We start from the raw sequence: 13,396 nt of genomic DNA on the forward strand, positions 1-13,396 counted from the left end.
ATAGAGGCAAGATTACAGGAGAGGAACTCACACTATATTAAGGGCAAGATTACAGAGAGAACACTCATGAGAGTGCAAGATTACAGGAGAGGAACACACTAATTATGAGAGGGCAAGTTTACAGGAGAGGAACACACTAATTATGAGAGGGCAAGATTACAGGAGAGGAACACTAATTATGAGAGGTCAAGATTACAGGAGGAACACTAATTATGAGAGGGCAAGATTACAGGAGAAGATAACACTAATTATGAGAGGGCAAGATCACAGGAGAGGAACACACTAATTATGAGAGGGCAAGATTACAGGAGAGGAACACACTAATTATGAGATGGCAAGATTACAGGGGAGGATAACACTAATGAGAGTGCAAGATTACAGGAGAGGATAACACTAATTATGAGATGGAAAGATTACAGGAGAGGAACACTCATTATGAGAGGGCAAGATTACAGGAGGGGAACACTAATTATGAGAGGGCAAGATTACAGGAGGGGATAACACTAATTATGAGAGGGCAAGATTACAGGAGAGGAACACTAATTATGAGAGGGCAAGATTACAGGAGAGGCACACTAATTATGAGAGGGCAAGATTACAGGAGAAGATAACACTAATTATGAGAGGGCAAGATTACAGGAGAGGATAACACTAATTATTAGAGGGCAAGATCACAGGAGAGGATAACACTAATTTTGAGAGGGCAATATCACAGGAGAGGGTAACACTAATTATGAGAGGGCAAGATTACAGGAGAGGAACACTAATTTTGAGAGGAGCAAGATTACAGGAGAGGATAACACTCATTATGAGAGGGCAAGATTACAGGAGAAGAACACTAATTAGGAGAGGGCAAGATTACAGGAGGGGAACACTAATTATGAGAGGGCAAGATTACAGGAGGGGATAACACTAATTATGAGAGGGCAAGATTACAGGAGAGGAACACTAATTATGAGAGGTCAAGATTACAGGAGAGGAACACTAATTATGAGAGGGCAAGATTACAGGAGAGGATAACACTTATTATGAGAGGGCAAGATTAGAGGAGAGGATAACACTAATTATGAGTGGGCAAGATTCCTGGAGAGGCACACTAATTATGAGAGGGCAAGATTACAGGAGAGGCACTCACACATTATGAGAGGGCAAGATTCCTGGAGAGGCACACTAATTATGAGAGGGCAATATTACTTGAGAGGAACACTCATTATGAGAGGGCAAGATTACAGGAGAGGAACACTAATTATGAGAGGGCAAGATTACAGGAGAGGCACACTAATTATGAGAGGGCAAGATTACAGGAGAAGATAACACTAATTATGAGAGGGCAAGATTACAGGAGAGGAACACACTAATTATGAGAGGGCAAGATCACAGGAGAGGATAACACTAATTTTGAGAGGGCAATATCACAGGAGAGGGTAACACTAATTATGAGAGGGCAAGATTACAGGAGAGGCACACTAATTATGAGAGGGCAAGATTACAGGAGAGGCACTAACACATTATGAGAGGGCAAGATTACAGGAGAGGAACACACTAATTATGAGAGGGCAAGTTTACAGGAGAGGAACACACTAATTATGAGAGGGCAAGTTTACAGGAGAGGAACACACTAATTATGAGAGGGCAAGATTACAGGAGAGGAACACTAATTATGAGAGGTCAAGATTACAGGAGAGGAACACTAATTATGAGAGGGCAAGATTACAGGAGAGGCACTCACACTAATTATGAGAGGGCAAGATTACAGGAGAGGAACTCACACTAATAATGAGAGGGCAAGATTACAGGAGAGGAACACTAAATATGAGAGGGCAAGATTACAGGAGAGGACCTCACACTAATTATCAGAGGGCAAGATTACAGGAGAGATACACCAATTATGAGAGGGCAAGATTACAGGAGAGGAACACACTAATTATGAGAGGGCAAGATTACAGGAGAGGAACACTAATTATGAGAGGGCAAGATTACAGGAGGAGAACACTAATTATGAGAGGGCAAGATTACAGGAGAGGAACACACTAATTATGAGAGGGCAAGATTCCTGGAGAGGAACACACTAATTATGAGAGGGCAAGATTACAGGAGAGGATAACACTCATTATGAGAGGGCAAGATTACTGGAGAGGAACACACTAATTATGAGAGGGCAAGTTTACAGGAGAGGAATACACTAATTACGAGAGGGCAAGATTACAGGAGAGGAATACTAATTATGTGAGGGCAAGATTACAGGAGAGGAACACAGTAATTATGAGAGGGCAAGATTACAGGAGAGGAACTCACACATTATGAGAGGGCAAGATTACAGGAGACGAACACACTAATTATGAGAGGGCAAGATTCCTGGAGAGGAACACACTAATTATGAGAGGGCAAGATCACAGGAGAGGAACACACTAATTATGAGAGGGCAAGATTACAGGAGAGGAACACACTAATTATGAGAGGGCAAGATTACAGGAGAGGAACACACTAATTATGAGAGGGCAAGATTACAGGAGAGGAACACACTAATTATGAGAGGGCAAGATTACAGGAGAGGAACACACTAATTATGAGAGGGCAAGATTACAGGAGAGGAACACACTAATTATGAGAGGGCAAGTTTACAGGAGAGGAACACACTAATTATGAGAGGGCAAGATTACAGGAGAGGAACACACTAATTATGAGATGGCAAGATTACAGGGGAGGATAACACTAATGAGAGGGCAAGATTACAGGAGAGGATAACACTAATTATGAGATGGCAAGATTACAGGAGAGGAACACTCATTATGAGAGGGCAAGATTACAATAGGGGAACACTAATTATGAGAGGGCAAGATTACAGGAGGGGATAACACTAATTATGAGAGGGCAAGATTACAGGAGAGGAACACTAATTATGAGAGGGCAAGATTACAGGAGAGGCACACTAATTATGAGAGGGCAAGATTACAGGAGAAGATAACACTAATTATGAGAGGGCAAGATTACAGGAGAGGCACACTAATTATGAGAGGGCAAGATTACAGGAGAGGAACACTAATTATGAGAGGGCAAGATTACAGGAGAGGAACACTAATTATGAGAGGGCAAGATTACAGTAGAGGATAACACTTATTATGAGAGGGCAAGATTACAGGAGAGGATAACACTAATTATGAGTGGGCAAGATTCCTGGAGAGGCACACTAATTATGAGAGGGCAAGATTACAGGAGAGGATAACACTAATTATGAGTGGGCAAGATTCCTGGAGAGGCACACTAATTATGAGAGGGCAAGATTACAGGAAAGGCACTCACACATTATGAGAGGGCAAGATTACAGGAGAGGACCACACTAATTTTGAGAGGAGCAAGATTACAGGAGAGGATAACACTCATTATGAGAGGGCAAGATTACAGGAGAAGAACACTAATTAGGAGAGGGCAAGATTACAGGAGGGGAACACTAATTATGACAGGGCAAGATTACAGGAGGGGATAACACTAATTATGAGAGGGCAAGATTACAGGAGAGGAACACTAATTATGAGAGGGCAAGATTACAGGAGAGGAACACTAATTATGAGAGGGCAAGATTACAGGAGAGGATAACACTTATTATGAGAGGGCAAGATTACAGGAGAGGATAACACTAATTATGAGAGGGCAAGATTACAGGAAAGGCACTCACACATTATGAGAGGGCAAGATTACAGGAGAGGACCACAGTAATTATGAGAGGGCAAGATTACAGGAGAGGAACTCACACATTATGAGAGGGCAAGATTACAGGAGACGAACACACTAATTATGAGAGGGCAAGATTCCTGGAGAGGATAACACTAATTATGAGAGGGCAAGATTACAGGAGAGGAACACTAATTATGAGAGGGCAAGATTACAGGAGAGGAATACTAATTATGAGAGGGCAAGATTACAGGAGAGGAACACTAATTATGAGTGTCAAAGCTCAAGAGAAGACCCAGATGCAGACAGTTTCGAAGAGTGTTACAAAAACAGGGGGGCAGGCAAACAACTTGTCAAGGGCAGGCAGAGGTCAGTAATCCAGAGCAGAGTCTGAAAGGTACAGAATAGCAGGCAGGCTCGGGGTCAGGGCAGGTCGAGGTCAGTAATCCAGGGTGGTGTGACAAGGTACAGAACAGCAGGCAGGCTCGGGTTCAGGGCAGCCAGGCAGAGGTCAGTAATCCAGGGTGGTGTGACAAGGTACAGAACAGCAGGTAGGGTCAGGGTCAGGGCAGCCAGGCAGAGGTCAGTAATCCAGGGTGGTGTGACAAGGTACAGAACAGCAGGCAGGGTCAGGGTCAGGGCAGCCAGGCAGAGGTCAGTAATCCAGGGTGGTGTGACAAGGTACAGAACAGCAGGTAGGGTCAGGGTCAGGGCAGCCAGGCAGAGGTCAGTAATCCAGGGTGGTGTGACAAGGTACAGAACAGCAGGCAGGCTCGGGGTCAGGGCAGCCAGGCAGAGGTCAGTAATCCAGGGTGGTGTGACATGGTACAGAACAGCAGGCAGGCTCGGGGTCAGGGCAGCCAGGCAGAGGTCAGTAATCCAGGGTGGTGTGACAAGGTACAGAACAGCAGGTAGGGTCAGGGTCAGGGCAGCCAGGCAGAGGTCAGTAATCCAGGGTGGTGTTACAAGGTACAGAACAGCAGGCAGGGTCAGGGCAGACAGAATGGTCAAAACCGGGAAAACAGGAACTAGAGCAAGACAGGCGCACGGGCAAAAACTCTGGTAGGCTTGATGAAACAAAACTAACTGGCAACAGACAAACTGAACACAGGTATAAATACACTGTGGATAATGGGGAAGATGGGTGACACCTGGAGGGGCTGGGGAGACAAGCACAAAGACAGGTGAAACAGATCAGGGTGTGACAGAGAGGGCAAGGTTAGAGGAGAGGAACACACTAGTAATGAGTGGGAAAGATTCCAGGAAGTCAGACTAACATCACGAGCAGCAGAGGTCACGGAAGGGTTAGAGGAAACAGGGAGTGGTATGGTTGTGGAGTGGATGTGTGAGCAGTGTAGGTTGGATGAATGACAATGTTAAGGTGAATGCTAAGTAGACCTAGGTGCCTGTTATAGTGAACTGTAGAGTGATGTTTTAGGTCATGGAGAGATTGTAGGCTATCACATTAGTGAAAATGTTTTTATTTATGCTTCTCTGTTAGAACTGATTGGATCTGTTGCGGTGTTTCAAGGATTTCTGCCTCAATCTCAACATTCCATTACTCTAAATCACGTGTGAATCTCATTCCACGGAGGGCAGAGTGTCTGCAGGTTTTCGCTGCTTGCTTGTACTTGATTGATGAATGAAGGTCAGTGATTAGTTAGAAACTCCCCTCAACTGGTTGTCTAAGTCTTAATTGGACACAAATTGAAAGGAGAAACCAAAAAAAAACTGCAAACACTCGACCCTCAATGGAACGAGTTTGACACCCCTGGTCTAAAGGATAAGGATCTGTGTGTGAAGTAGATAGGACCAGGGCTTTCTGATAAGACAGAGTTATGTGGCAGCACAGTGAGTAATGGATCGGCCCAATTGACCTCTATTCAATATACACCTTCAGGGTAGCTGCAATTCCAGATCTAATGAAAATACAGATTTTAGTGAGAGTGGAATGTATGTATTTTTCTTATAAATGGTGGAAAGGGACAGACCCATCCTTCTCACTGTCTTCTATTTCATGGTTATTAATGCCTTTTAAAGGAGCAATTTAGGCTACATACAGCCTAGTCGTGCTCGCCAGCCTCAAGGTGCTCGGCTGGGGAGAAGAGACCACATATTGCCTTTTTCTAGGGTGCATACCTTTCTTCAATTTATCTCAATATTGTGTTCTTAACATAAAGGCACTATGCTACATAAGGATATATTTTGTGGGACATTTTGTTGGTTGAGGATGGTTTGCTCTTGTGTAGGTAAAGTTTGTTGTCCACGTCTGCTGATACTTCACCTCTAGTTAAACTTTAATTCTTAATCTTGATTCCTGTGTCCTTGGCTGTCCGGTTGTCAAGGCAACCATGCTGTCAGCAGGTTGGTTGCTAGTGCACTGTTTGTTAAATCGTTCCCTGGAGACGTATTGGTTCACATTAGCTTATACTGTTCACATACGGCGCTGGCAGGCAGTGGACGACAGAAAATGAATCTCGTGAATCGTATGAGTACAGTATGTTTTCAGTTAATATGAGTAAGATTATCACCGACCTTGTTGCATGTACTGAAGGACCTTAACTTGTAGAGTTATTCAGAGAGAATATGACAGAAGAAAATGATTGAGATAGTGATTGATAGACAGTTTCTTTCTTCCTACAGTAGCGATGCTGCATAGACAGCAACAGTCTGTTGAGGTAGGTAGGGCATCAGAACAGGCATCAGGAGACTCTCCCAGGTGGCAGCAGTGTTGCCTGGCTCTGATTTCCTTCCCCAGGGGGATTTCCCTGTGCCGTCTGTAGAGGAGTATCACATTACTGTTTGTTTGTGTGATGAGAGTCTGATACTGCAGTCTGGTCCTACTGGCACTGACTCTGTGTTCTTCACTATTTACCATTTTGTATATGAATAATGGATTAGTATAATAAATAATCTCATCAATGATCAAATTTGTATGTATATTATTTTACATTTGTTGTTTTTATGGAGTAAAAAAAAGATATGGCGTTTTCTCTTTAAAATACATATTTTCCTTCTGGTTCATGTTTTTTTTATGTAATGTACCCAAATACATTCATCATGATTGTTGCTGTCAATAAATCAACAGGTTTATTCACCACTGACAGTTTTCTGGCTAGGCTGCCATCACACACTGCATGAATGGAGCATCTGCTCATGTCTGTACTCACTGTCGCTCTGCTCCTGGCCCTGGCCTCTGCAATCCCAACAGCCCATTGAAACCTATGCAAATCTGCCCTCATGCCACAGTCTCTCCATCTCCATCAGCAAGCTCTGCACGCCTGCTCTTGTTAGGACCAGCTGGGACATAGACTGCCTGGGAATGAGAGTCAGCTGAGTAGAACTGAGCGCTCTCTCTCTCTCTCTCTCTCTCTCTCTCTCTCTCTCTCTCTCTCTCTCTCTCTCCTCTCTCTCTCTCTCTCTCTCTCTCTCTCTCTCTCTCTCTCTCTCTCTCTCTCTCTCTCTCTTTCTTTCTCTTTCTCTCTTACTCTCTTGCGTGAGGGTTTCTCCATTTCTCCCACTCCCTTTCTTTTCTCAGAGCCTTTATTTCTGTCTTCTTCCTCCTCCCCCCCCCCTCTCCTCTGCTGCACCTCAGCTCCAGGCAGAGCTCCAAGCCCAGATTTACAGCCATGAGCTTCATACAGAAAGAGGCTTTGAGATGAAAGAGTCTGAGACAGTCAGACTGAGCACAGAGGCAGAGAAAGACGTTCAGGGACTGAGAGAGCAAGGAAAGAGAACGAGAAGGAAAGACATGGCAGTGTGCTGTGCAGTGTGTACTGTCATGTCTGCTTTGTACTGTCAGGACATTTCTCCTGATAGAAATGGTCCTTTTTACTCTCATTTTTACGATTGGACCGTTTACAATGGCAAGGCTTGGTTTGTAAGGCTACCACTTGTCCTCTGTACTGTGTTTATGGTCAAGGTCACAGAGGACTTCACTGTGTTGAGCGGTACTGAGCGTGGTCGCCTCCCTTTCCTCAGTCCATTGGTGGTGTGATGATCCCTGACCCTGTGTGGCTGATGCTAGTAACACACTAACGTCTGCCGCTCAACCAGTTCCCAGTAATGATGCCATTAATCACATGTATTTATAGAACACCAGGGCACCTTTCATAAAGGAGCACAATGACCTGTGGGCTTCTGTTCAACAACAAGTTCTACAACAGGACTCTTCTCTTCCAAGGGAGAGGGAGAGAGAGAGAGAGGGGGGAGAGAGGGGGAAGAAAAGGAACAAGGGAGGGAGGTTGGCACCTGGAGCTACCAATGACCCACTGTGGCGTCTATAACCTATGAGTTTCAGATTGAACGCTATTAGACAGAGACATTATCAGATGAGCTTCTTGAGCTAGATGTTACCGATGCTGTATGTTGAGTGTACTACTACTTCATGAAATACACTTATAAACATTACCGTGACCTTTGACTTAGGAGTAGGGCTGAAAATGGCTAATGACAAAGGAACAAACACTGTGTATATTGACAAGAGTAGTAATGTCAATGATCAATCAAGCACATGGTAACACCTTTTGTAATAAAAGAGAAATGTAGGCGATATCAGGTTTTTTGAGTGCTAAAGCTGGAGTCACTCTGCAACTGAATTACACACCCTTGTTCCCAAGACCACTGGCCTGAGTAAGAGTGGGCACGCCCTGTTTTAACCAGAAAGAGCAACACAATATATACATATTTCATCTGAATTTCCTGAGTTTCTTTCAACAGCATTGTGTGCGTATTTCCTGTCATATTGTTATATCATACTGTTATATCTCCTCTTCTGTTTCTCCAGCCTTGGCCTTCATCCTGAGAGGTCTCTGGTGGCAACAGGTCAGGTAGGGAAGGAACCCTACATCTGTGTGTGGGACACCTTCAGCGTACAGACCATCTCTGTCCTCAAGGACGGACACTCCCATGGAGTGGCCTGCCTGGCCTTCAGCGCAGATGGACAGGTGAGACACACACACACCACCTCACACCTGACTCACCTCACGCACTCCTGCATGCACCTGTCTCTCATTCACCTCTTGTCTTAGTGGATGGTTTCCTGTCCTATCACCCTGTTAACAAGGCAAACCTGTTGGATATTCTGAGTCTCACTGAAAACAACAATACTTTGTCACGCAGCAATGCGAGTGCTCCATCCTTTGCGAGATTGTAGGGTCATACTCAGGGCTTGGAACCGGTTCAGGGAACAGAACGGAAAACTGGAAAATAATGAAATAAAAAGAGTATCACATAGCCTATAGCCGTGGGAATGGGATTGTGGTGGTGGGTTGCTGAGAGAAGTGAAGCCTACTGGGGATGATGTACAGCCCTCTCATTAATCATGTTTACTGGGAGGAATGCTGGGACAGCACCATTCTCCTATGACCTTTAGATTGATGGATGGGGCTCTTTGAGAGTCTCCTACAGCAGCAGCAGCCTATTGACTTCCCCCTACAAGACCAGTAAGCTACACCCAAGATAGGGGGTGGAGGGAGGGAATTGAGAGAGGGGACGGAGGGAGGGGATGGAGAAAGAGGACGGAGGGAGGGGACTGAGGGAGGGGACTGAGGGAGGGGATCCATGGAGGGGACTGAGGGAGGGGACGGAGGGAGGGGATGGAGAAAGAGGACGGGGGGAGGAGGCTGAGGGAGGGGAAGCATGGAGGGGACTGAGGGAGGGGAAGCATGGAGGGGACTGAGGGAGGGGAAGCATGGAGGGGACTGAGGGAGGGAACGGAGGGAGGGGACTGAGGGAGGGGATGCATGGAGGGGACTGAGGGAGGGGATTCATGGAGGGGACTGAGGGAGGAGACTGAGGGAGGGGATCCATGGAGGGGACTGAGGGAGGGGATCCATGGAGTGGATAGAGGGAGGGGACGGAGGGAGGGGATGCATGGAGGGGCCTGAGGGAGGGGATCCATGGAGTGGATAGAGGGAGGGGACGGAGGGAGGGGATGCATGGAGGGGCCTGAGGGAGGGGATCCATGGAGGGGACTGAGGGAGGAGACTGAGGGAGGGGATGCATGGAGGGGATTGAGGGAGGGGATCCATGGAGAGGACTGAGGGAGGAGACTGAGGGAGGGGATCCATGGAGGGGATGGAGGGAGGGGACAGAGGGAAGGGACAGAGGGAAGGGACAGAGGGAGGGGACTGAGGGAGGGGATGCATGGAGGGGACTGAGGGAGGGGATCCATGGAGGGGACAGAGGGAGGGGATCCATGGAGGGGATGGAGGGGACAGAGGGAGGGGACAGAGGGAGGGGACTGAGGGAGGGGACTGAGGGAGGGGACTGAGGGAGGGGATCCATGGAGGGGACGGAGGGAGGGGACGGAGGGAGGGGACTGAGAGAGGGGACTGAGAGAGGGGACTGAGGGAGGGGACTGAGGGAGGGGACGGAGGGAGGGGACGGAGGGAGGGGACAGAGGGAGGGGATCCATGGAGGGGACGGAGGGAAGGGACAGAGGGAGGGGACAGAGGGAGGGGATCCATGGAGGGGACAGAGGGAAGGGATGGAGGGAGGGGACAGAGGGAGGGAAGCAGGGATGGTTGCTGTTGTCGTTGCCTTCATTGTGGTTTTAGAGTTGGCAAATGCAATGTCACGTCAGAGGAGGCTGCGGTGGGTGAAGAATGTGTCTCACAGCTCCCTAAGTAATTGGGTGTCTGGAGGGAGGGAGGGGATACGTTGGTGAGGAGAGCCAGGGCTAATGCAGCCGAGTGTCTGGAGGAAGAGAGGAGAGAGGAGAAAGGGAGGGTTGGTGAGGAGAGCCAGGGCTAATGCTACCGAGTATCTGCAAGAAGAGAGGAGAGAGGAGAGAGAGAGGGAGGGTTGGTGAGGAGAGCCAGGGCTAATGCTACCGAGTATCTAGAGGAAGAGAGGAGAGAGGAGAGAGAGAGGGAGGGTTGGTGAGGAGAGCCAGGGCTAATGCTACCGAGTATCTGCAAGAAGAGAGGAGAGAGGAGAGAGAGAGGGAGGGTTGGTGAGGAGAGCCAGGGCTAATGCTACCGAGTATCTGCAAGAAGAGAGGAGAGAGGAGAGAGAGAGGGAGGGTTGGTGAGGAGAGCCAGGGCTAATGCTACCGAGTATCTAGAGGAAGAGAGGAGAGAGGAGAGAGAGAGGGAGGGTTGGTGAGGAGAGCCAGGGCTAATGCTACCGAGTATCTAGAGAGAGAGAGAGAGAGAGAGGGTTTGTGATGAAAGTCGGCTGCATTATCCCTGGCTCTCCTCACCTACCCTCCCTCTCTCTCTCTCCTCTCTCCTCTCTTCTTCCAGATACTCGGTAGCATTAGCCCTGGCTCTCCTCACCAACCCTCCCTCTCTCTCTCCTCTCTCCTCTCTTCTTCCAGATACTCGGTAGCATTAGCCCTGGCTCTCCTCACCAACCCTCCCTCTCTCTCTCCTCTCTCCTCTCTTCTTGCAGATACTCGGTAGCATTAGCCCTGGCTCTCCTCACCAACCCTCCCTCTCTCTCTCTCCTCTCTCCTCTCTTCTTCCAGATACTCGGTAGCATTAGCCCTGGCTCTCCTCACCAACCCTCTGGCTCTCCTCACCAACCCTAATGCTACCGAGTATCTGGACCAGGGAGGGGCAGCAAGCAAAGTTTACCTCAGACCCTTGGTCAATCATAAAGACATTTAGGCTCCTTTCTAAAATGCATTAGATGGCTGTGTTCTTGGAACCCCTGTGTGCACAGCGAGTAAACAACTCTGGGTGTAATATAAAGCAGATGGATGTCTTTTTTGGTTGGGATTTAAATGGATTTGTGGATGAATGGTTGTGGCAAACCACAAATATGACAGAACAGGTTTTCCTAAAGAAAATAGAACATATTCCCTCCTACTGAAATGTATTGATTCATGGACACACATTACCTTTCACTGTCATTCAGTTAAGCACATTAGGTCAACTTACATTTGGCATTCATCTACTCTCTTTTGAACAATTTGTAGAAATGCCTTATATTGGAGCATCACATCTGAAATATCCCTGACATTTAAGTCTAATAAATATTTTTATCTAGTCATATTTCTTTGTCATCCCACAAATCCCTGTAAAATGTTCACTGTGCAGGGAGACAGTTGGCAGAAATGTTCCTAAATGCCTTTGTCTCATAAGATGGGTAATTAACAATTAACTTCCTAAATGGTAATTTCCGCCAGACTAATTGGAAACAATTTGCATTCCTTTCTACGGTGAGCGTGATAAAATACAGCTAGTGTTTTTCAAGGTCTTACTCTATTAGCTGCAAATTGCTATGCTGCCTGTGAACTGCATCTCTGCAGCTGTCACATGGACAAATTATGTCATATTTCCCCTCCCACTGGGCACAAACTGATCCACACTCTATAAGGCATGTACAGTGCAAGTATTCAGACACCTTCCCTTTTTCCACATTTTGTTATGTTACAGCCTTCTTCTAAAATGGATTCAATTATTTTTTTCCCTAATCAATCTACACACAATACCCTATAACAACAAAGTGACCAGCTTTTTATACATTTTTGCAAATGTATAAAAATAAAAAACATAAATACCTTATTTAAGTATTCAGACCCTTTGCTATGAGACTCAAATTGAGCTCAGGTGCATCCTGTTTCCATTGATCATCCTTGAGATGTTTCTACAACTTGATTGGAGTCCACCTGTGTTAAATTCAATTGATTAGACATGATTTGGAAAGGCACACACCTGCCTATATAAGGTCCCACAGTTGACAGTGCATGTCAGAGCAAAAACCAAGCCATGAGGTTGAAGGAATTGTCCGTAGAGCTCAGAGACCGGATTGTGTCGGGGCACAGATCTGGGGAAGGGTACCAACAAATGTTTGTAGTATTGAAGGTCCCCAAGAACACAGTGGCTTCCATCATTCTTAAATGGAAGAAGTTTGGAACCACCAAGACTCTTCCTAGAGCTGGCCGCCCAGCCAAACTGAGCAATCAGGGGAGAAGGGCCTTGGTCAGGGAGGTGACCAAGAACCTGATGGTCACTCTGACAGAGCTCCAGAGTTCCTCTGTGGATATGGGAGAACCTTCCAAAAGAACAACAATCTCTGCAGCACTCCACCAATCAGGCCTTTATGGTAGAGTGGCCAGACAGAAGCTACTCCTCAGTAAAAGGCACATGACAGCCCGCTTGGAGTTTACCAAAAGGCAGCTAAAGACTCTCAGACCATGAGAAACAAGATTCTCTCGTCTGATGAAACCACGATTGAACTCTTTGGCCTGAATGCCAAGCGTCACGTCTGGAGGAAACCTGGCACCATCCCTACAGTGAAGCATGGTGGTGGCAGCATCATGCTGTGGGGTTGTGGGGTTGTTTTTCAGCAGCAGGGACTGGGAGACTAGTCAGGAGCTCTGTGCTCCAGAGCGCTCAGGACCTCAGACTGGGGCGAAGGTTCACCTTCCAACAGACAACGACCTTAAGCACACAGCCAAGGCAACGCAGGAATGGCTTCGGGACAAGTCTCTGAATGTTCTTGAGTAGCCCACCCAGAGCCCGGACTTGAACCCGATCAAACATTTCTAGATAGACCTGAAAATAGCTGTGCAACGACGCTCCCCATCCAACCTGACAGAGCTTGACAGGATCTGCAGAGAAGAATGGGAGAAATACAGGTCTGCCAAGCTTGTAGTATCCTACCCAAGAAGACTCGATGCTGTAATCGCTGCCAAAGGTGCTTCAACAAAATACTGAGTACTGAGGGTTTTTTTTCATATATAATTTGCAAACATTTCTAACAACCTGTGTTT

General features: G+C 46.8%; 1 protein-coding gene across 5 annotated transcripts in view; it reads left to right on the top strand.

Annotated features, from left to right (window-relative positions):
• Positions 1-13,396, top strand: part of LOC115193641 (echinoderm microtubule-associated protein-like 6) — a 123,614-nt gene that overhangs the window by 26,944 nt on the left and 83,274 nt on the right. For all 5 annotated transcript variants that reach the window (XM_029752481.1, XM_029752483.1, XM_029752482.1 and 2 more), the window contains exon 2: positions 8,456-8,615. In XM_029752481.1, the coding sequence (XP_029608341.1) occupies positions 8,456-8,615 (160 nt within the window). The remainder of the gene's footprint in view (positions 1-8,455; positions 8,616-13,396) is intronic.

This window comes from Salmo trutta, chromosome 5 (assembly GCF_901001165.1).
Source record: "Salmo trutta chromosome 5, fSalTru1.1, whole genome shotgun sequence".
NCBI lineage: Eukaryota > Metazoa > Chordata > Actinopteri > Salmoniformes > Salmonidae > Salmo > Salmo trutta.